The sequence below is a fragment of the Chlorocebus sabaeus genome, chromosome X (assembly GCF_047675955.1).
Source record: "Chlorocebus sabaeus isolate Y175 chromosome X, mChlSab1.0.hap1, whole genome shotgun sequence".
Classification (NCBI taxonomy): domain Eukaryota; kingdom Metazoa; phylum Chordata; class Mammalia; order Primates; family Cercopithecidae; genus Chlorocebus; species Chlorocebus sabaeus.
In genome coordinates this window covers 125,076,994-125,101,528 of record NC_132933.1, presented here as the reverse complement: position 1 = coordinate 125,101,528, position 24,535 = coordinate 125,076,994, and the positions used below count along the sequence as shown (strand labels likewise).

General features: G+C 39.6%; 1 protein-coding gene across 3 annotated transcripts in view; it reads left to right on the top strand.

Moving 5' to 3' along the window:
* The window catches only part of DCAF8L2 (DDB1 and CUL4 associated factor 8 like 2), a 165,937-nt gene extending 145,140 nt beyond the window's left edge, over window positions 1-20,797 (top strand). For all 3 annotated transcript variants that reach the window (XM_007991333.3, XM_037986622.2, XM_037986621.2), the window contains one exon: window positions 17,707-20,797. In XM_007991333.3, coding sequence (XP_007989524.1) covers window positions 17,765-19,645 — 1,881 coding nt within the window. In that variant the 5' untranslated portion in view covers window positions 17,707-17,764 and the 3' untranslated portion in view covers window positions 19,646-20,797. The remainder of the gene's footprint in view (window positions 1-17,706) is intronic.
* Window positions 20,798-24,535: the final 3,738 nt, after the last annotated feature.

Sequence of the window (24,535 nt, the reverse complement as noted above, 5' to 3'; positions counted from 1 at the left end):
ATATAAAGCTCCCTGGAGAGAGAGAGAGAGAGTACTATAAGACACTTCATGTTTAGCAAGATGAAAGTGAGGAGTCTTCAGTTCTTTAGGGTGTGGGAATGAAGAAGACAGGGGGAGGAAGCTCTAGTGAGGTATAATTTGTATTCAACACAATCCACTCATTTTAATTGTATGGTTTGATGAGTTTTAAGAAATGTATTCAGTCATATACCTATCAAGGCAATTATGATATAGATAGAATATTTCCATCATCTACACAAAAGTTCCTTCATGCTCCTTTGCACTCAGTCCTCTCTGCTGACCCTTGCTGTACGGCAGTAAATAACTGATCTTTAAATTTTCTTTTTCCTATTGCCATCCCATCTTAGTCCATTTGGGCTGCTGTAACAAAATATTGTAGTTTATAAACAACAGAAATTTGTTTCTCACTGTTTGGAGGCTGGGAAGCCCAAGGTCAAGGTGCAGGTAGATTCAGTGTGTGGTAAGGCCTGCTTTTGGTTGATAGATGGTACTTTCTACCTCGGTTCTCACATTGTGGAAGGGACAAGTTAGCTCTCTGGAGTTTCTTTTAAAAGGTCACTAGTCCCATTCATGAGGGCTCTACTCTTATGATCTAATCACCACCTAAAGGTGCTACCTTCTAATACCATCACCTTGGAGATTAGAATTTCAACATATTAATTTACGGAAAGACAAGCATTCAGTCCACTGCAGTCCTAAACCAATTTTGACGCTGTACTCCTACCTGAATACGAGATGAAAAATACTGAGTCCTAAGAAGTATATCCATGGGTACCCAAAGTAAGAGGCTTCATGGTTGAGATAAGCACTGCAGGAATGGATCAGTCTCCCTCAAAGGTTCTTGCTGGTAGAATTCATAATGTTATAAGACTGGTTGTCAAAAATGTCTTTATGTAGTAATGATAAGACAAAACATTAAGGAACTTATTACATAATCCTCGTGTGGGTTTAGAAGTTGGAATGACCCACCCTTCCCATGACACCTGAAGATATTTAGGTCTCTATAAGTCCTAAGTTTTCAACAAATTGGAGGTAAAGGTGGTGAGAGGAGAAAAGATATTGGATTTTCTACTAATTTCATCCTATGACATTTGAAATCACATATATTATTTGTTTGTTTGTTTGCTTATTTATATATTGTGATGAAAACATTTAACATGAGATCTACCCTTAACAAATTTTAAGTACACAATACAGTATTGTTAACCACAGATAATGTTGTACAGCAGACCTCTAGAACTTATTCATCTTACATAACTGAATCACATATTTTATTTATTTTATTTATTTATTTTGTTTTTTGAGACAGAATTTCGCTCTTTTGCCCAGGCTGGAGTGCTGTGGCACGATCTCAGCTCACTGCAACCTCCGCCTCCCTGGTTAAAGCGATTCTCCTGCCTCAGCCTCCCGAGTAGCTGGGATTACAGGTGCCCACCACCACGCCTGGCTGATTTTTGTGTTCTTAGTACAGACGGAGTTTTGCCATGTTGGCCCGGCTGGTCTCCAACTCCTGACATCAGGTGATCCACCCGCTTCGGCCTCTCAAAGTGCTAGGATTACAGGCGTGAGCCTCTGCACACAGCCACATATTTCATTTTTGAAAAAAAAAAATAAAAACTTACCAAAGTTTGTTTAGCTGTATTTGCAATTCAAGCTGTGAAACAGATCACAACATGGCACTCATAGATTTAAAATAAATATATCACAATGCTGGCAAATATTTGGCATGTAAACCTTTGTTTTGGGGGACCTAAACATATTTCATGTCATTGACTTTAGCCTAGCATCAGAGATATAGCTCCCAATTTTGTATCACAGGCCTTTAATATCATTGTTCAAACTTTTGACACAAATGTTGAAATATTTAGAATCAAGTACAGTATCTTGAACTTTGTGACCATCGAACTTGCTCTGGCTGTGTCTTAGTCAGTTTGCACTGCTGTAATAAAAATACCGTGGGCTGGGTGACTTAAACAACAGACATTTAGGCTGGGCATGGTACACCTGTAGTGCCAGCACATTGGGAGGCTGAGACGGGTGGACCACTTGAGGTCAGGACTCCTGAGGTGGAACTCCTGAGTTCGGGAACAGCCTGGCCAACATGGTGGAACCCTGTCTCTACTTACAAAGAAAAAAAAAATACAAAAATTAGCCGGGTGTGGTGGCACATGCCAGCAATCCCAGCTATTCGGGTGGCTGAGGCACAAACCTGGAGACACGGAGGTTGCAGTGAGCCGAGATTGCACCACTGCATTTCAACCCGGGCGACAGAGAAAGACTCTGTCTCAAAAACAAAAACAAAAAACAAACACAAAACCCAGACTTTTACTTCTCACAGGTCTAGAGGTTAGGAAGTCTGAAATCAAGGTGCCAGCCGATTAGATTGCTGGTGAAAGCCCTCTTCCTGATTCTATCCTCATATGGCAGAAAGAGAGAGAGAAATATCCTTGGTCTCCTCCTTTTTTAATAAATGCATTACCAAATAAGGACTCCATCCTCATAACCTCATCTGACTCGAATCACCTCCCAAAAGCTCTAGCATCCCATTAGGGCATAGGGATTCAACATATGAATTTTAGGAAGACACAAATACACAGTACATAACAGGCTGACACTAATAATGGCAGCTAACCTTTACATCGTGCTCACTATGTACCATGAAACGTTTTAAGCATTTCAAAACTATTAATATATTTAATGTTAATTAAATAATTTATTCCATTTACATTTATTTATTTATCCCACAATTCTCTCTGAAGTAATTGGTATAATCGGTATCACTTTACATACAGTGAGACAGAAACACAGAAATGTTATATAGTTTGCCCAAGATGATACAATTGGAAAAGGGTAAGACCATGATTCAAACCCTGGTCCTGGGTCCCATGTTGTTGTTGTTGTTTTTATTGTATATATTTAAGCTGTACAACATGATGTTTTGATCTACATACACATAGTGAAATTGCTACTACAGTTAAGCAAATTAACATATAGGTCTCCTTACATAGTTAACCTTATTTGTGATAAGAGCACCAGAAATCTGCTGACTTAGCAAATTTCCAGTAAACAATGCAATGTTACCAACTATAGTCTTCATGCTGTACATAAGATCTCTAGAATTATTCATCTTACTTAACTGCAACTTTGTACCCTTTGACCTACATTTCCCCATTTCCCTCTCCCACCAATCCTGGTAGCTACCATCCTACTCTGTTTCTATGTATTCCACTTTTTTTAGATTCTACATATCCATGGGATCATGCAGTATTCTTCTTTCTGTCCTTGGCTTATTTCACTTAGCATAATGGCCTCCAGGTTCATCCATGTTGCTGCAAATGGCAGGATTTCCTTTTCTAAGGCTTAATAATTTTCGTGTGTGTGTGTGTGTGTGTGTGTGTGTGTGTGTGTGTCAAGGTGCCAGCTGATTAGATTCCTCTTTATAATTATGTCCTCACATAGCAGAAATTATGTATGTATATATATACACACATACATATATACACTCTATCAAAATTTCTTTAAGCATTCATCCATCAACAGACATTTAGGTCGTTTCCATATCTTGGATACTACGAAAAATGCTGCAGTAATATCTCCATAAGTTGCTGATTTCACTTCCTTTAGGTATATAACCAGAAAAGGGATTGCTGGGTCATATGATAATTTTAGTTTTAATCTTTTGAGTAATCTCCATAGTATTTGCCGTAATGACTATACCAATTTACATTCCTACCAACAGTGTGCAAGGGTTCCCCCTTTTTTAAAAATTTTTTTGAGACGGAGCCTGGCTCTGTTGCCCAGGCTGGAGTGCAGCAGTGCAATCTCGGCTCACTGCAACCTCCACCTCCCGGGTTCAAGTGATTCTCCTGTCTCAGCCTCCTGAGTAGCTGGGACTACAGGTGCGTGCCACCATGCTCAGCTAATTTTTTTGTATTTTTAGTAGAGACTGGGTTTCACCGTGTTAGCCAGGATGGTCTCGATCTCCTGATCTCGTAATCCACTCCCCTCGGCCTCCTAAAGTGCTGGGATTACAGGTGTGAGCCACCGCGCCCGGCCATGGGTTCCCTTTTATCCATACCCTCAACAACACTTGTTATCTCTTGTCTTTTTGATAACATTCATCCTAACAGGTGTGAGGTGATATCTCATTTTGGTTTTGATTTGCATTTCTGTGGTGATTAATAATATTAAGCACTTTTGATATATTTGTTGACCATATTTAGTTACGTCTGGAAAAAATGTATATTCATGTCCTTGGGCCATATTTTAATTGGATATTATTTTTATTATTGCTATTGATTAGAGTGAGTTCCTTATATATTTTGGATATTAGCTCTTATCAAATATATGGTCTGCGAATATTTTCTCTTAATCCATAAGCTGTGTTTCCATTTCGTTGTTTCCTTTACTCTACAGATGCTTTTTAGTTTGATGTAGTCCCACTTTTTATATTTGCTTTTGATGCTTGAGCTTGTGGTATGATATGCCACAAAAAGTCATTGCCAAGGCCAATGTCAAGGAATTTTTCCCCTATGTATTTTTTTCTAGAAATTTCCATTTCATTCGTATATTTGGGCCTTTAATCCATTTCCATTTGATTTTTGTGTATAGTATAAGATAAGGGTTCAATTTCATTATTTTGCATGTGGATATCCAGCTTTCCCAACACCATGAATTGAAGAAAATATCCTTTCCTCATTGTGTGTTCTTGGTGCCCTTTTCAAAAATTAGTTGATCATGTGTGGTTGGATTTACTTCTAAGGTTTCTGTTCTGTTCCATTTTTCTGTGTCAGTCAATGTGATATACAACATTAACAGAATAAAAGATAAAAACCACATGATCATCTCAATAGATGCAGATAAAGTATTTGACAAAGTTAAGCATCATTTTTTGATAAATAAAAAACTCCCAACGAAATAGGTATAGAAGGAGATTTTCTCAACACAGTAAAACTCATTTATGAAGAGCCCACAGTTAACATAATAATCATAGTTTTCAGTGGGAAACTGAAAGCTTTTTCTCTAAGATCCCATATAGGGAAAAGATGACCACCCTTGGCATTTCTATTCAACATAGTACTAAAAGTATGAGCAAGGGCAGTCAGACAAGAAAACAAAATTAAACCTATCTACATCAGAAAGAAAGAAGTAAAAATATCCCTGTTTGCAGATGCCTGGTCTAACTAACACATAGAATCAGTGGTGAAAGAGAGTAGCTGTAAGAAGGAGGGCCAGCATTCCTACTAGATCCTGGGCACTGTCCAAGCACATTAACAAAAAACCCAAGAGTGCCCTTCGTGCGTGAGCATTGAGGCAAATGAGAGAGCAAGAGGGTCTGTAACACATGAACCATGACTGTGCAAGAGTAAAATGTGACCCACCATATTTCAAAGTCTGAAGTATCACATTAGGAGTAAAGGCAGAATTTCCAAAAACAGAGAAGAGCAGAAATTCCTTTGAGCGTGTAAATGAGAGGAGAAAGAAATTGTGGCACCACTCTCAATAATAATAATAACATGTTTGATAAAATATACCTTTGGTTACTTTTTAAACTTATCTGCCTAATTCTCTATTGGGGAGCATAAAAATTCTGTTAGGTGACCCCAGAAACTTTGTGTGTTTTAGTTTTATATCTGTATTTTACACATTACCATAAGTATCCTTGGACAGTCTTAGAAATAATGTCCTGTATTCCATTTAAAGTATATAAATGTCTCTAATGAAATTCTTGAGTGTTCAGTTTTATGTGTTCAATATGTGCTTTATGAAGCACACAATTAATAACTGGTGAAGAGCGAACAAAATATATACTTTTCAAAGTATATCTTATTTTTCTTAAATGGTACAATTTCTGTAACTCACTAAATTATGCAACCAATAGAAATTATATCAAGAGCTCAAACTTTCATAAACACTATAGTTTTAATTTGAAGTGATGAAAGTGATTAGAGTTGGGGGCTGCCTTCCACATTTATGACAGGTGGTAGTCATTAATTCTTTGGAGATATTGATACATTTTCAGCATAATTAAGAGACAAATGAATAGAGTAATTATAATGAAATTACAATTATTTTCTATCTATGCAGATGCTTCTCTTTCTAACTTTAAAATGATTCACATCCTCCTGGGACAGGGCAACAATTAGGCTTGCAGAGTAGATTGGAATCAAAATATAAAGACAGGATGGTGCTAAATAGTGAAGTACTGGATAAAACAGCAACTCCAACCAGATGAAAAGATAAGCAGCAATAAAGGATATGAGAACTAAATTCTTTTAGTGTTTAAAGGCTTCCTTTCTGTCTATTGGGGCTACTCTCTTGGAAACATAAAGCCAGTTTGTTTTGCTACCTTCTGAACTCATTTTAAGTTGTTCAAAACATACTCTTTGCATAATGCTTCTTTATTTTCAATCACATGTTGTCTATGTAATGAATTGTGAACTACTAAAATCCATACTTGCAGATATTTGTGCTTTTAAATGTGTCATCAACTTTAATTAGGACTTGCAAAGTGGGAGGATGGTGACAGGAGAGTCGATCAGTTTCTGTAAATAAGTCCAATGCTGCGTCTTCTACTTTCTACCATACATGCATATTAAGAATGGGGTCTGCAGATTCCTTCACACAGTTGTAGGAAGAATTCAGCTTCCCAAACTCTGGATGGAATCTAGAAGTACATTACAGTGAATCAGAAAGCAAAATAGCGTCCACTGTGTAGCAGCCAAATTAATCCCATGTGTTTGACAGTAAATGGGCACCCACTAATAGAATCGGAAATTTAGGCCAGCAAAAATCCAAGAATTCTGATTAAATATTTAAAATATTAAGACATTAAAAATAAACACTAAAACATCAAAAGTACTAAAAACAAATACTAAAATATTAAAGCATTGAGAACAAATATTAGAATACACTACGATCTTGGCTTAATTAGATAAGACACTTATGTAACTTTAAAACAGCCTCAGGTGCTACGGGTGGCTCAAGTCCTATAGGCATCTGGAATTCATATTCAAAATGAAACCAGAAGTCACCCCTTCATACTCCACCCCATTCTGTCCCTTCACTACTTCCTGAATCAGGGCCACATGAAGCAGACAGATGGCCGACATGGTGGTGTACCTTCTCTTTCCTTCATAGCACTTATCTGTCAAGTAGGTCAGTGACATTTCCAGGCAGTCAACAATGAATTCAGTACATCTCTTGAATTTACTCCTCTGTTTTGCCACTGCCATTAAGGTCAGGACTATATCGTCTTTTATCTGCACTATTCTGATAGCCACTTAGTTGGTTCTTTCATTTATTTTCAACAAATCTTTACTTGGTGCCTACTCTGTACACGTTACCAAAAGCCATAGTCATATGGATGAATCAAAAGCAATATCTGCTTTCAAGTAACTTTCTCTTGAGCAAAGTAAACTAGACACATAAAAAGTATTACCGGCATTTTATAAAAGTTTGTAAAAGTATTTATTTCAGATAGAATGTGAGAAATTGTTCAAATGTAATTAATTTCCAATCATCTTGCCTTGCCTGTCTCCAATTCATTTCCCACCCTGAGAGCAATAATTATAAAATGCAAATCCTATCAGGTAATCCTTTGCCTAAATTATCTGTGCATTAGTTAAAATTTAACTTCTTCTCAGCATGCCTTTATAAGAAAGCAGCAGTTCTCAAAGTGTGATTGGGGAGTTTGAGGGTGGTCTCTGAGACCTTTTAAGTGGGTCTGCAGGGTCAAAATTATTTTATAGTAAGTCTAAAATATTATTTTTTCCAGTCTCATTCTCTCACAAATGTACAGTCGAATTTTCCAGACACTGCATAAAGTGTGATATTGCAACAGATTGCATGAAGAAGCAGATATGAGAATCCAGATGTCTTCTATTAAACCAGACAATAAAAATATGCAAAATTGTAAAACAATGCCAATCTCCTTATTAAATTTGGTTTGTTGGGAAAAAATCTTTCATAAAATGTATTATTTATGTTAACATGTATTGGGTTGATTATTGTTTAAAATAAATTAATAAATATTTAAAAGTTTATCAGCTTTAACTTGTAGTACGGCAAATATAAATGGATATAATTCATACACACGCAAGCCCTTTGGGATTCTCAATAACTTTTAAGAGCGTAAAGGCACTCTGAGACCAAAAAGTTTGAGAAATGCTGCATTAAAACATGCCAAGTTGTGAGCTGGCCTTGTCTCGTATTGCTGCTTACATTTACTCTGTGTTCCAACCATACTAAGATTTTCCATTTTCCAAAATATATCATGCTCTTTCCTCCCTCCTGTCACAGACCATGTGTCAGCCTCCACCTGCTTCCCACCTTGTTGGATACCAGGCAGAAAAGGGACTGAAACAAAGTGAGTCTGAGCCAGAGGAGCATGGGCATGTATACATAAGGGCCCAGAAGAAAATTCACGTTAGGTGGCTATGTGCTGCTCTGTTGCTCCTGCTTTCAATGTTTTGCTCAAATATCTTTTCTGGAAGCCAATCTAAACACTATGTCTACCCCAAAACAGTATCTACTTTCACTGTACTTTCACAGGACCCTCTGTTAATAATTCAATTAGCATATATTTGGCTATTTTAATTGTTTTTAATGGAAATTGTTCTAGAATATAGAGAATCTTTTTTTTTTTTTTTTTTTTTTTTTTGCCTCTTTTGTTTCCAAATGACAGTCTGAAGTTAATGGACTCCCCAGAAATTTGAATAAGTGTTTCTAAAATCTAGGAAGCACATTTAAATGTAAGGTTTGCCAACACCTTATGAAATCGTCACACAAAAAATTCTACTAATCTTAGTATGCATTTCACTTTAAAATCATTACTGGTTTGCAAATGTCTCTCTCCCACTGGGATGTTATTTCCATGAGGGCAGAAAACACGACAAACCCACTACATAAGGAAGGTGATATAGCATTTTAGAAATGATTGTCTTTTAAATCCTTAAACCCACCAAAGCAATCAGATTAATAACCCATCTTTTTCTTTGATTGACATTTTCAGAATCAGGCTGCCATACTTCTGGTCTCCAAGAGTAGTTATGGTAATGTCCTGGGATATTCAAGTGGCACTGGAAGGTTTTGTCTAAAAAACATCTTCCCCAGAGTAGGAAGTTCCCCTTAGATTAAGAAAATAGCTTCTAAGAAAATTGAGCCACATCTTAGAGTGAACTACTTTACTCTTTTAATCGAATTGTTTTGCCTTAATAGCTTGAGTCCACATGACAGTGCTCTGAATCATCCTGTCCTCCTAAGCTTCATATATACTTGCAGGCCTAGTTGAACACATTTGCTGATCAGAGCAAACTTTGACTTCCCTAGGACCTCCAACCTGCTGACCCTATCATATTTGCCATTTCTATCTTCTTCCTCAAGTCCTTAATTCCCTTTTTAATACAGTTAAATTTCATGGTTTGTTATTATAAAATTTCACTATGTAAAATCTAAGCTCCTTTGTCCCCCACCCCCAACTCTCTGTCATCATCAACTAGCAAAAGAATTTGGAATTTACTTCAATCCAGGTATCTGCCTACTCCATTTCTGTCCTCAAGTATCTGAAATGGTTAGAGAAAAACAAGTAGCAATGCTGTCTCACTTTACGTTTGTGTTATGAAACTACAAGTGGTCTGATCTGCTTCCAGGCAACAAATCTCCATTTCTCTATTGGACTAATTCTCTCATTCTCTGAGTTGGCAGTTCCAAACCTTCTTCTGTCTCAAAGCTCTAGCACAGAGGTATTCCTCCTCATTCATAAGTGATTTCCTTGCTTCTTTATTCACTTCAGGAACGGAAGCAGTTAGAAGATAACATGCATATACTCTTTCACCACCAGGTCTAACAACTTGCCTGCCTCCATGCCAAATATTTCATCTCCTCTCCTGCTACAACCCCTCCACCTGTGCGTTGAATCCTGTTTTCTCTCCCCTATTTAAGACTTTCAGAAACTTCTGTCCCCCCTGCATTACAACTTTACCCTCACTACTGAATCATTATCATTAGTATATGACATCCTGTGATAAACCGATTTTTAAAAAAATCTGTTGACCCTATTTCCCTTTGTTATCACTCTAGTTCTCTTCTCTTTGCAGCAAAACTCCATAAGGGTTGTCTCTCCTCACTCACCATCATCACTTCTTCCCTCTCCTTTCTCTCCCCAAACATTCCTGGCCAAACTTTTTTCTCGTAAGTCTTATAAAAGAGTTACAATAAGTCACTGGTTACCTCCCTCTTACCAAATTCAGTGGTCACTTCCAAGGCTTTTTCTTAACCTCTTGGCAATATTTGGTACAGTCAATCACACCCAACTTTGTAAAATAAATTCTACACTTTCTTCATATTCTCATATTTTTCTCCTACGTAACTGGCTGCTCCTTCTGCTCCATATGGTGGTTTTCTCCTTTCTTCCTAAAATAAATGTTGGAGTTTTCCAATGCCTAGTTCTCAGATCTTTGCTTTCTCACTATATTCATTCCCTAGGTGATCTCCTTTACTCCCAGTGGTTAATGACTTCTAAATTTATATCTATATTTATAATCTTTCCTGTAAACTCCAGACATGTGTATCCAATTGCCAACTCAGTGCTTCTGTTTTCTCAATGTTTTGTGGACATTTTTATACTTGATGTAAATAAAACAGAACTCTTGATTCCCCATCCTCATCCCTAATCCTCACTGTAGTAAATGTCACCACCATTAACCCATTATTCCTGTCAAATACTTAGGAGTTACCATTGATTCCTATCTGTCCACCAGAGGCTGGATAGCTTACATTTACACATCCAGATTCCTTCTCCTCCCTTCTTAATGTGATTGAATGGGAAGCACCAGCAGGAGAGCACAGAAAGGAGAATAAATCTGGGGAATTTATTTCCCTGACTGCCTCTCTATGGGTTCACAGAGGGATGGCTATGTCACACCAGACTCTCCACACTCCCTTTTTCATCTCAGGTTTTTGATAACTTCTCTCTGCCTTCTATACCTTTTGGCTTAGGAGTATAATGTCTTCCTGTTCATAATAGCAATGATGTCCGCATGCTTCCCTTGTGATTTAGCCTGCTCTCACCTTTGTAAGGAGCCCACTTGTTGAACTGCTTCCAATTACCCAACTGGTATATTTCTTGCTGACAGGCTAATTCACCTCACACTCATATTCAGCTCATCAGCAAATGCTGCCTTTTCCACTTCAAAATATATTCCAAACTTAACTAATTTTCTCCACCTACACCATTCCAACACTAGTTTAATACAGTTTAATTTCTCACCTGGATTAGAGCAATAGTTTAGTACATCTGTTCTCTCTTCTCCTCCCATGCTATTCTCCACACAATAGCTGGTGTCATCCTTTTAAAAAGTAAGTCACACAATGCATTCCCCTGCTGGCAAGCTCCCAAAGGTTTTCCAGCACACTTAGAATAAAATAAAGCACTCTAATTCCTTATAATGGTCAACAAGGTTCTGTTTAGTTGGCCATGGCTACTTCCAATCTCATTGCCTGTCACTCTCCCTAAAGCTTACTCGCACTGTTTGAATCACAGCCTCCTTGAAGTTCCATGAACACTCACATTGTGATCCTACTTCAGATAAGTTGCACTCAGTATCACTTTATAAGGAATGTTCTTACTCTAGGTACTTAAGGATCTATTTCTCTTTTCATTCGGCCCTCTACTTAAATGTCACCCCATTAAAGAGACCTTCCTGAATGTGCTATCTAAAATAACAACTCATATTTTATATGCACTTACACAACTTTAATTCTCTCCATAATATTCATTACTGATTCATCTGGTCTATCTATATATTAATTTGTCTATTTTCTCTTTCATCCACTATATTACATACTCCATGAGTCAACGGAATGCCACTTTTATTCACCACCGTATTATCAGTACCTAGAATAGTACATGGCACATAGAAGTCCTAAATAAATGCATGGTGGATTAATGAATGAGAATGGAAATATATAAAATGAATTGATGAGATGTAAAGCCAAACTTAAACAAAAACTTAAATAAAAAGCCAATTTATAGTCAAAATTTGCCTAATAAGCAAATATGAAAAGCAGATTGATAAAATAGCATCAGGTTAAAGTAATCTGATTCACCCTCTAACACTGGAACTGTTCTTTGCAATGGGTCAAGACATATCCAAAGCTGATTAAGATTTCCTGATATAATTTGGATATTTGTACCCTCAAATCTTGTGTTAAAATTTGATCCCGAAGAGAGTCAGAGCCACCACCACTCTCCCTCTCCTCCCCTCTCCAGAGCCACCAGACCTTCAGGGTCTCTGCAGCCTGCCTCCTCAGCCTAGCCCCCCCTGCCCCCACCCCCAGGCCCCAGCACCATGCCTCAGAAGACCTTCAAGCAGCCTGCACCTTAAGACAAAGAGTAGATGTCTCACTTACCGGAGAGCAGCATCCAACCAGAATCCCCGTGATAACAGGATACAAGAGTGAGAAGCAGCTGCCTGTTCTGGATGAAACAAAGTTCCTTGTGCTAATCAAGCCTTCTTCCTGTCGGTGACTGGGCACAGAATGATGAGCATCACCTCGCTGATTTCAGAGGTGTATGAGGAGTGAGAAGGATGAAGATGGCTTCCTATATATGGTATATGCCTCCCAATAGATTTTGGAATGAAATTGTCACTGTAAAACTAGATAAAAATGCATTTATTCTAGAATTTTACACCATTACCAAAGAAAAAAAGAAGTGTTACCAACTGAGATGGATCAGTTTATCTAATTGCAGATCTCCAAAACAGTAGTGTTCCCACCTAGGAAGTTAGGAAGTTGTTCTTGTAATTAAACAGAAAAACTGAGCCCCAAATGAACACACTCAGGTCTAGAAACTATATTATTTAACCTAGGCTAGCTTGCTTCCAAATTTTAGAATTTTTAAAATAAAATATTTTGCATTCTAAGTTACCAATAAAATAGACTTTCAAGTTATTTTAATATTGTTTTCCCCTAAATAGGAACTTCCCATTCTAGCAGTAATTTAAAGGTGTTCAGAGAGACACTGAGTCTTATCTTTAGGTTCACAGAACCTGCCACCTTTTTATAGAGGGATTTTTACTCAACTAGAGAAATCTGTCTAAGAGGATCTTTAAGCATACGTTGTGAACCATAATCCCTCAAAATGCATATATCATAGTAGTTGGCACAAGCGCAGGGTAAATGGGGTGTGTAGGGAAATAACTCTAGCCAGGCATGGTGGCTCACACCTATAATCCCAGCACTTTGGGAGGCCGAGGTGGACGGCTCACCTGAGGTCAGGAGTTTGAGACCAGCTTGGCCAATATGGTGAAACTCTGTCTCTACTGAAAATAGAAAAATTAGCCAGGTGTGGTGGCACACGCCTGTAATCCCAGCTACTCAGGAGACTGAGGCAGGAGAATTGCTTGAACCCAGGAGACAGAGGTTGCAGTGAGCTGAGATCATGCCACTGCACTCCAGCCGGGGCCACAGAGCGAGACTTCATCTCAAAAAAAAAAAAAAAAAAAAACAAAAAGAAAAGAAAAGAACTCTGACTGCTGCTTGGGGTTCTTGATCCCTATCAGAAGTATACCAAAAGTCTATGCTCTCGCAAGTGTTAGACAGCTATTTGATTTGTTCTCTGGATAGTTACATACATAAAAACACCACCACTCAATAGAAAACTTTAATAATTCATAATTTTAGTCTAGTTTCTTAGAAGATCCCAGAGAAAAAGAGTGGCATTTCTTCTATTTCGGGTTTTGTCTGATCTAAGTGCTCTAACTAGTGTCTGCGTTGGTAAAGAAACCAGCAGTGTACCAGTGTCATTCTTTAGGACAGCCATAGAAACCACAGAACAGTAAAACTAAAAGCATAAAAATTAAGATGCACTCCCTTCTACCTTTTGGCTTATAGCTATGGATGATCCCCATTTTTAAAACTGTGTAACTAAATAGTATTAAAAGGTTCTCACACTTTATTTTTTATTTCATTTTATTTTATTTTTTGAGATAGGGTCTTACTCCGTGACCCAGGCTGGAGTGCAGTGGCACAAATATAGCTCACTGCAGCCTCGATCTCCCAGGCCCAAGGGATAGGATTCGCTTGTCTCAGCCTTCTGAGTAGCTGGGACTATAGGCACGTGCTATCACACCTGTCTAATTTTTTTGAAAGGTTCTCACATTTTAAACAGTAGTTCAGTAGTTCACTGTTAGGTCAAACGACCATCAGAATTCTCCCACCCTAAGTCCATGCCATTTTTGGAGAAAACATAAAAGGGGGCATGTGCTGTTTACGAATATTTTGTTTGTTTGTTATTTGAGACAGAGTCTCACTCCGTCACCCAGTCTGGAGTGCAGTGGCGTAACCTCGGCTCACTGCAACCTCCGCCTCCCGAGTGCAAGTGATTTTTGTGCATCAGCCTCCCGAGTAGCTGGGACCACGTTCACGCCACCACGACCTGCTAATTTTTAGTAGAGAGGGGGTTTTGCCATGTTGGCCAGGCTGGTCTCAAACTACTGACTGCAAGTGATCCACCTACCTCAGCCTCCCAAGGTGCTGGGATTACAGGCATGAGCCACCATGCCTGGCTTTTATTATTTATTATTTTTATTTATTTTTTGAGACAGGGTCTCATTCTGTCGCCCAGGCTGGAGTGCAGTGGTGTGATCTCAGCTCACTGCAACCTCCACCTTCTGGGCTCAAGTGATCCTCCCACCTCAGCCTCCCAAGTAGCTGGAATTACGGGTGTGTACCACCACACCCGGCTAATTTTTTGCATTTTAGTAGAGATGGGGTTTCACCACGTTGGCCAGGCTGGTCTCAAATTCCTGACCTCAAATGATGTGTCTACCTCAGCCTCCCAAAGTGCTGGGATTATAGATGTCAGCCACCATGCCTGGCCTGTTTACAGATATTAATGTCAGGAGTTAAATATCTTCAAGTCCAACCTATGATAAAAGACCAATGCTTCCTACTACTTGTTGGGGTTCACTATTTACTTTTTCTCAGGAATATCACAGGAAGATCACAATTACACCACTTTAGACTGTACACGTAGCAATTCACAACTTACTCCTGTGTGTTTAGATGTATCTGGAAGACCTGTATCTGTTAATGAACGTTGTTTACTGTAATGGAGGGGAAAACAAGATTCCTGCATCTGGGCCCTTGACTGATAATTAAAGGGGTTCTTGTTACCTGCTCTCCCTGTTACATGCATCTGTTCACTTGGCTAACTTTTAATATGTATATTTTTATATTATGTAAGTTCTTAACTGGCCTATCTCGTTTAAATTGTATACATCATTATATTTGACATTATTGTAACTACTGTACAATAAATAAAATTCCTATGAGAAACACTGCTTAAAACAAATATCATACTGAAGGGTGACCTATATTCCACATTAGTTGGTGATCACTTTATTTATAGGATGTTTAAAATAAATATATTTTAATGAACTAAGCTGAAGAAAAGCACAATTAAAAGCTATCAAAAAAATTGATGCCCAGTGTTGAAAGTGGGGCCAGGTGGGAGGTGTTTGGATCATGGGGATAGATCCTTCATGAATGGCTTGGTGCCTTCTCTCCAGGTAATGAGTAATTTCTCACTCTATTAGTTCTCACAAGATGTGTCTATTAAAAAGAGCTTTGCACCTCCTCTTTTCCCGCTCCCTCTCTTACCACATGACACTCCCGCTCCCCTTCTCCTTCTGCCATGATTAAAGCTTCCTGAGTTCCTCACTAAAAGCAGAACCTCGTGCCTGCCTCTTGTATAGCCTGCTGACCTTTTAACCAAGTAAACCACTTTTCTTTCTAACTTACCCAGCCTCAGCTATTCCTTTAGAGCAAAGCAAAATGGACTAAGACACTTCCTTTCCTGGGCAATTCCTTTATGGGTATGTTAGGCTTTGATGCTCTAGGTTTCCTGTTTTTGTGTTCCATGGCTGAGCAAGACCCTTTGTTTATGAACATGAATTCTTTTAAATAATTACTGTGCAATATATCATACACATAAAATGTGTATGCCTAGCAATAAATAATAAAAAGAATAACTGGACACGTATACTGAGGATAAGATATAAATAATGCCAAGAATTTTTGAAGTTGCATCTTTCTCAGATTTCAACCTTCTTCTCTTTTAGAAATTTAATCATTATCCTGAGTTGTGAATCAATTACTCCCTTGCCTTTTTAAATGATGTTATTTTATATTAAAATAATATAGACTTGCAAAAAATTGAAATTATTGACTATCCTTGTTAATTGTGTTTTCACTCATCATTGTGTTAAAGATTCATCCATGCTCATGTATTCAATTCTAGTCTCGTCTACTCACTTCTGTACATTATTCCATTATATATCCATGTTATTCTTGATGGGCTTTTCAGTGGTTTTCAGTTTGCTGTGCTAGGCTTTACAAGTTGCTATGAATACTCTTTTACATATCTTTCTGTTACTATTGGCCTTGGAACCATCCGCTTTCTTTAGAAGACTGTGTACTTCTACTTTTAATCAATTTTGCATTTATCTTGCAGTTACTCTGAGGGAAACTTTGTTTTCCTCATTCTGGCATTCTTAGTTGGCAGTTTACTGTAGCCCTTTGAAAATATGCTGACATCACCTTAGATAATTCATTCACAGAAACTATTAAATTAACACAGTAATGCCAATTAACTGTCTCTGTAGAGCTGTTTTCTGTTCCTTAGAGGCCCCACAGAAACCTCTGACATATTGTGGGTGATATATAAAAGATTTTATAGTTCTATGACATCACATAATTTCTTTTTCCATAAAATTGTGTTGGTGTTCCCTAAGTATCTTAAATTGAATTAACTCTAAATAAATATATAAGAACTCTAGTGGCATAAGAAAAAAAGGAAGTACTACTTCTATCTCAAATAGGTGAAGCCATTACTCATTTCAATGTCCACTTTCAATTGATCAGTTGATTTCGGCCTTCATTACACTGAGGGTCTAAATTCTTTTCACTAAAGGAGCCTGCCAGATTTAACAAATAAAAATAGAGGACACCATGTTAAATTTGAATTTCAGATAAATAATAAATAAAATTTTAGTGGCAATATATCTAATGTAATATTTGAGACCTACTCATACTAAAACAAGTATTCATCCTTCATCTGAAATGCAATTAACTATGCATACCATATTTTATCTGGCAACCCTATATCGATTCTACCAGTTAGAGCACTCAAGGTTTCCCTCAAGCTGCTCGATTTAAGATATTTCTTGTATGTCAAAAAGTCACTAGCTGTGGGACACTTAGCTAACTTTTCACTGTTCTTGCCTACATCTTCATTTTATAGAGTACATTACCTTCAAGCAAAACACTGAGAGGCTTCTAAAAACTATTTTGCTTAAAGAGGATCACTTTTGCTCATGGTTCTCTAATAAGAACATTTTCCAAGGTGCAGCAAGTTTCATCTTCAAAAACCCGCAGCTACTCACAGTGTAAGATGCCTGTCGGGGTGGGGCTCTGGGCCTGGAAAACCTAGAGCAATCTGGATGCTGCGAGGAGGCGAGCAGGTAAGAAGCTTTCTGAACCTCATGGGATCCCATACTGGCAACTGCCTTGGCAGAATAGTTTATTGTCCCCTTTAGCCAATCAGATTGGCTTTTGATTGCCACGCGCTTACTTCCTTCACGACCATCAGTCCTAACCGCAGGCCAACTTTCTTCCCAGAGCTTTTAGGGGCCTGGCCTTTGCAGTTCCAGATCAACTACAGCAAAGATCGTTCGAGATGTCCCACCAAGAGGGAAGCACAGATGGCTTACCAGACTTAGGGACTGAAAGCCTATTCAGCAGCCCAGAGGAGCAGTCTGGAGCAGTGGCGGCGACAGAGGCCTCCTCAGACATTGACATAGCGACCTCAGAGCTGAGTGTGACAATGACCGGAGATGACAGTGATACCAGGGATGGTGGATTCCCCAACGATGTCGGCACAGAAAATCGAAGCTCAGACCGAGAAAGTGTAAGTGAAGACATCGAACTTGACAGCATGGAGGACTTTGAGCATTTCCTCATGAGTGGTGAAAGTTTATTCCATTACCCTTTGGTGGGAGAGGAGGAGACAGAAAGGGAGGAGGAAGAAGAGGAGATACAAGAGGAGGGAAGGGAGGAGGCGGAAGGAGGGGAGGAGGCGGAGGAGGAGGAGGAGGAAGAAGAACAGCCTCGGGCGGGTCCACAATGCAGTGGCGCCAACCATGAGCAGTACTTGTTAGAGGAGGATCAGGCGCTGGAGGAGTGGATTTCCTCAGAGACATCTGCCCTGCCCCTACCTCGCTGGCAGGTTGTTACTGCTCTTCACCAGCGGCAGCTGGGTTCACGTCCCCGCTTTGTATATGAGGCCTGTGGGGCAAGAGCCTTTGTGCAGCGTTTCCGCCTGCAATATTGTCTTGCAGACCATGTCGGTTGTGTCAATACTGTACACTTTAACCAGCGTGGCACCCGGCTGGCCAGTAGCGGTGATGATCTAAAGGTGATAGTGTGGGACTGGGTACGGCAGAGGCCAGTACTCAACTTTGAAAGTGGTCACACAAATAACGTCTTCCAGGCCAAATTCCTTCCTAACTGTGGTGATTCCACCCTGGCCATGTGTGCCCGTGATGGGCAGGTACGGGTAGCAGAACTAATTAATGCATCATATTTCGAGAATACTAAGTGTGTGGCCCAGCACAGGGGACCTGCCCACAAGTTGGCTCTGGTGCCTGACTCTCCTTCTAAGTTCCTCACTTCAGGTGAAGATGCTGTTGTCTTCACCATTGACCTCAGACAAGACCGGCCAGCTTCAAAAGTTGTGGTAACAAGAGAAAAGGATAAGAAAGTGGGACTATATACAATTACTGTGAATCCCGCCAATACCTACCAATTTGCAGTGGGCGGACAAGATCAGTTTGTAAGAATTTATGACCAGAGGAGAATTGATGAGAAAGAAAACAATGGAGTGCTCAAGAAATTCACTCCTCATCATCTGGTTAATTGTGTTTTCCCAACAAACATCACCTGTGTTGTGTACAGTCACGATGGCACAGAGCTTTTGGCCAGCTACAATGATGAAGATATTTACCTCTTCGACTCCACTCACAGTGATGGTGCTCAATACACGAAGAGATTTAAGGGGCACAGAAATAATACCACAGTCAAAGGTGTTAATTTCTATGGCCCCAGGAGTGAGTTTGTAGTGAGCGGTAGTGATTGCGGGCATATCTTCTTCTGGGAGAAATCATCCTGCCAGATCATCCAGTTCCTAAAGGGGAACAGAGAAGGTACAATAAACTGTCTTGAACCCCACCCTTACCTACCTGTGCTGGCGACCAGTGGCCTAGATCATAATGTGAAGATCTGGACACCCACAGCTAAAGCTGCCACTGAGCTTACTGGATTAAAGGAGGTGATTAAGAAGAACAAGTGGGAACGAGATGAAGATAGCTTGCACCATGCCAGTCTGTTTGACCAGCACATGCTTTGGTTCCTCATGCATCACCTGACACAGAGAGGTCATCACCAGGGCTGGAGAAGTGGTGAAGCCGAATTTCCAGATGAAGAATCGGATGAGTCTTCCAGCACCTCAGAGACATCCGAGGAGGAAGGCCAAGACCGAGTGCAGTGCATGCCATCCTGAAGGCCTCATACCCAGTCCAGCTAGATGCCACCTAAGTACACTGGACTTTAAAATTCAGTTTGACTAATTTAGAATTGTCAATAGATTAATAGATTTGCTTTTTGTCTTCTAATTTCCACAATATATGCTGAAAACCATCTCTTCCATTCCTTCCTCTCTGCTTTCCTTTCTTTCTTCCATACATTCCTTCTCTCATTCCTTTCCTCTTGGTTTCTTTATGCCTCTTTTGTTACCCCTTATTCTTACATGAGTGCATATGCAACTTATTTATGCCTCTTTTCCCTTGTTCCCTTATAGTTGACCTCTAGATTTTCCGAATTTTGTTGAAAAAATTAATACCCTTATTAGATGCATCTACTCAAATCTGACATTCTGAAAACAGTTACCTTTTTACTTTTTTTCATCTTTAACAATTTTTTCTGAAGATCAAGTTCTTCAGTTAACCTGAAAATTTCAGAAATATGTTTCTTCTTTAGAAGTAAAATAAGACAAACTATAGTTTTGTTCTGTCGATACTGACACTTGGCTGCACACACACAGTCTCAGAAAAGGAAAAGAGAAGTAGTGTGCAGATTAATTCCTAACACTTGGCCATGCACACACACAGTCTCAGAAAAGGAAAAGAGAAGAAGTAGTGTGTAGATTAATTCCTAACCAGATAATTCATTCCCTCAGAATAAATAACATGAGATTATCTACATTTTCTGAATCCATATATTAACTTTTAAAAATTTGAGTACACTGTAGCTGGTAAGAATTAAATTAAATTTGATCACATGACATTGTTTACTCTGTGCATTAAGTTTTCTTGAAGTTTTAAGGTTGGGAACTCCTACAGGGTTACCTTCCAGGAAGTCCTCCTGGGACAGCTATTTCCTGTAAATGCCAGCTACTGGTATAAAACTCTCTCATATTTGAAAATACATTTTAATTAACTTTTAAGAACAAGTTGCAATAAAAATTGTTTATACTTACACATAACCGTTTGGTGTAATTGGTAGAAAAATCCTATTTGACATCCTCAACATTGCTTAAAATTCTCTCTGCTGTTTAAATTGCTTTAAAAATTGTTTTATGCCTCATTTAATATAAATTAAATAAGGGCACTGGATGTCCAATTACTGCTCAATAAAAATATTCGTCTTTATTTTATATGTGTTATTTGTGTGAATGAATTCAGAAGATCCCCTTTTCCCCAACACCCATGAAATATACCACACCATTCTCTGTAGACTTTTCTTGGGAAAGAAGGATGTAATGAAACATCCTGTGTCCTGACAATGGCTTTCTTTGATAATACTTCTTGAAATGAGTATTATCTCTGTGTTTTTGGGAAAATGTAGAGCAATTTGCATAATGAGATTAGAATTTAGAATGGAACATAACGACCGAAGTTCCTACTCACTGAGATCCAAAGTTAGGGACAACTGCCCGGGGGTCTGGGACCCTCAAGAAGCCCCTACCAAGGTCTGCTGTCAGGAAAAGATCTTAAGAGTCCCAAAAGAGAATTTATAGTCCATAAGAAGAGTGTTAAAACTAGAATTCCAAGTTTGGGGCACCCTGTATAACTTCATGGGATACATGCCAGCAATAATATTAACAAAACATTTTTAAAAAATCATTTGGGATTTCAAGTGACAGTGTCAGTGTTAGCAAAAGTGAAAGCAGATAAATTACACAGTTGTTTCCCCACCTGCTGTTTAGAAGGTCTGCCTCTGGGGGATTTATATTCTGCTCACTTAGCTGAACTAAAACTTTACTCAGAGTTCCCTGAATGGTTCTGAGATAACTTGTGCTACAAGAGGCATTTGGTAAAAGATTTAGGAGGCAAAGGTAAAGTAGTAGCCACATTTGTTTTATGCTAAGAAAGGTGCTACTACAGCTCATGAATATTTTTGCTTATATCCTGGCTTACCTTGGTGTGGGGGCAGCAGCTGGGCCCACAATTGCTCCAGTTCTCCTTCATATCTTCCTTCTTCACCAGCTCCATAAAAAAGAATGCCCACTTTTTTTGGCAGGACATTCATGTCATTGAAATTGGAGGTTTAGAGGCAGTGGAAGATCAACATGGGTCCCAGTCAGTCCTTGAGAGCTCCAGATATTCCTCATGGATTCTATTTACCCTTGCTTCCTCTACTTTGCAACATCTCTTCTTCCTGACTTCCCTGCTGACTTCAGGTTCCAGCATATGATGCAAAGACAAAAGCCTCACTGAGACTGATTAACTGGCTTTCACAATTCAATAAGGCCTAGACCCTATTATAAGTCCCTTATTATATGTGTATCATCCCCATATGTGTATCATCTTATATTTGTTCAATCAGAGTGTTTGTTTCTCTGATTGAACCCTGACTGATACAACCTCCCCCACATGCTTTGGACTGAATAAATCCCCTGGTTACTTAGACTTGGACATTTACCATCTGGAGGAATTATAGGTCCCTAAAGGGAGAAGTTGAACTTGATACACACACACACACACACACACACACACACACACACTCGTACATTCTCAGTGTGAGCTGAGCTGGGATCCGCTGACTCACTCAGAAGTGGCCCAGTCCTGGGAGCAGGAGACAAAGGGAAGGGTGACATGGTAAGAACCCCATTCTTCCTCAGTGCTGGGGAACTGGAGAACACCACCTCCTTCTCCTGGCCTGCTCCAGGCTCTAAGAAGGAGAGGAGATGGAGTCTCAGGCCTGTGGCTTCCTGTCTACACTGCTGCTCCCTGGGTTGGAAGGTAGCTAAGAGATCTGGGGAGAGAAGGGGACAAAATCGGGAAAAGATGTTGATGAAGAAAGATAACAACCAGGGGTGAGATCTAAAAGTGAATCAAAGGTAAAACACCATTGGCCGGACGCGGTGGCTCATGCCTGTAATCCCATCACTTTGTGAGGCCAAGACGGGTGGATCACGAGGTCAGGAGTTCAAGACCAGCCTGGCCAAGATGCTGAAACCCCGTCTCTACTAAAAACACACAAAAAAATTAGCTGGGCATGGTGGCACACACCTGTAATCCCAGCTACTTGGGAGGCTGAGGCAGGAGAATCACTTGAACCTGGGCAGCAGAGCTTGCAGTGAGCCGAGATCGCACCACTGCACTACAGCCTGGGTGACTCCAGAGCAAGACTCTGCCTCAAAAAATAAAATTAAAATAATAAAGATAATACACCATTAAAAAAGAAGAGGGGAGAGAAACAAAACTAAAATCCACCCCAAATCCAAACCTGCCTGGAAGAAAAGAAAGTCCTCCAGTCTCATAGAGACATTATTTGGCAAGGCTGGCTTTGCTGCAGGAGTGCTCGGGCCTCAGTCCAGCCCTGGAGATGGGGGACACAGCCTCTACACCTCATCCTAGTCCTGGCCGGGGGCAACTGCCTCTTAGTCATCCTCCTTGGCTTCCTCTCTCCCTCGTTCTCTCTCTCTCCTTGTCTCTCTCTCAATGAAGCTGATGTAGTATAGGCATACTTTGTTTTATTGCACTTCACTTTACTGTGCTTTGCAGATATTGCTTTTGTTTTGTTTAAAAATTGAAGTTTTTTGGCAACTCTGCAATAAGCAAGTCTATCAGCACCATTTTTCCAACAGGATGTGGTCACTTCATGCCTCTGCCACATTTTGGTAATTCTTGCCATACTTCAAATGTTCCTTATAATTTTATCTGTTATGGTGATTTGTAATTGACGATCTTTTCTTTTTTTTCTTAGACAGTCTTGTTCTGTTACCCAGGCTGGAGTGCAGTAGTGCAATCATAGCTCACTGCAGCCTCCTGGGTTCAAGGGATCCTCCCACCCCAGCCTCCCAGGTAGGGGGGACTACATGCCTGAACCACCACCCCTGGCTAGCCTATTTTTTACAAAATTTTGTTAGAGGTGGGGTCTTGCTGTGTTGCCCAGGCTGGTCTGGAACTCCTGGCCTCAAGTGATCCCCCTGAGCAACTGGGATTACAAGCAAGATGTGATTGGTGATATTTGATATCACCATAGTAACTGTTTTGGCACACCATGAACTGTGCCCATTATAACATGATGAACTTATTCAATCAACGTTGTGTGTGTTCTCAGTGCCCCACTGATCAGCCATTCCGGTGTCTGTCTCCCTCTATTATGGCCTTCCTATTCCCTAAGACACAAGAATATGGAAATTAGGCCAATCAATAACCCAACAATGGCCTCCAAGTGTTCAAGTGAAAGGAAGAGTCACACGTTTCTCACTTTAAATCAAATGCTAGAAATGATTAAGCTTAGTGAGGAAAGCATCAAAAAAGCTGAGATAGGTCAAAAGCTAGGCATCTTGTGCCAAATAGTTGACTAAGTTGTAAATGAAAAGGAAAAGTTTCTGAAGGAAATTAAAAGTACTACTCCAGTGAGCACATAAATGATAAGAAACTGAAACAGCCTTATTGCTGATATGCAGAAAGTTTGAGTGATCTGCATAGATCAAACCGACCACAACATTCCCTTAAGCCAAAACCTAATCCAGAGTCAGGCAGGCCTTAACTTTCTTCAGTTCTATGAAGGCTGAGAGGTGAGCAAGCTGCAGAAGAAAATCATGAAGCTAGCAGAGGATGGTTCATTATGTGTAAGGAAGGAAGGCATCTCTATAACATAAAAGTTCAAGGTAAAGCAACAAGTACTGCAGCAAATTATCCAGAAAATATAACTAAAACCATTGTGTTTGTATGTTGCATTGCTATAAAGAAGTATGTGAGGATGGGTAATTTGTAAAGAAAGGTTTTATTAGCTCATGGCTCTGCAGGCTGTAAGAGCATGGCACTGGCATCTGCTCAGCTCCTGGTGAGGCCTCATGGAGCTTTTACTCGTGTCAGAAGGTGAAGCCAGAGAAGACACATCACACAGCAAAAAAGGGGAACAAGGTGGCAGGAGTGGG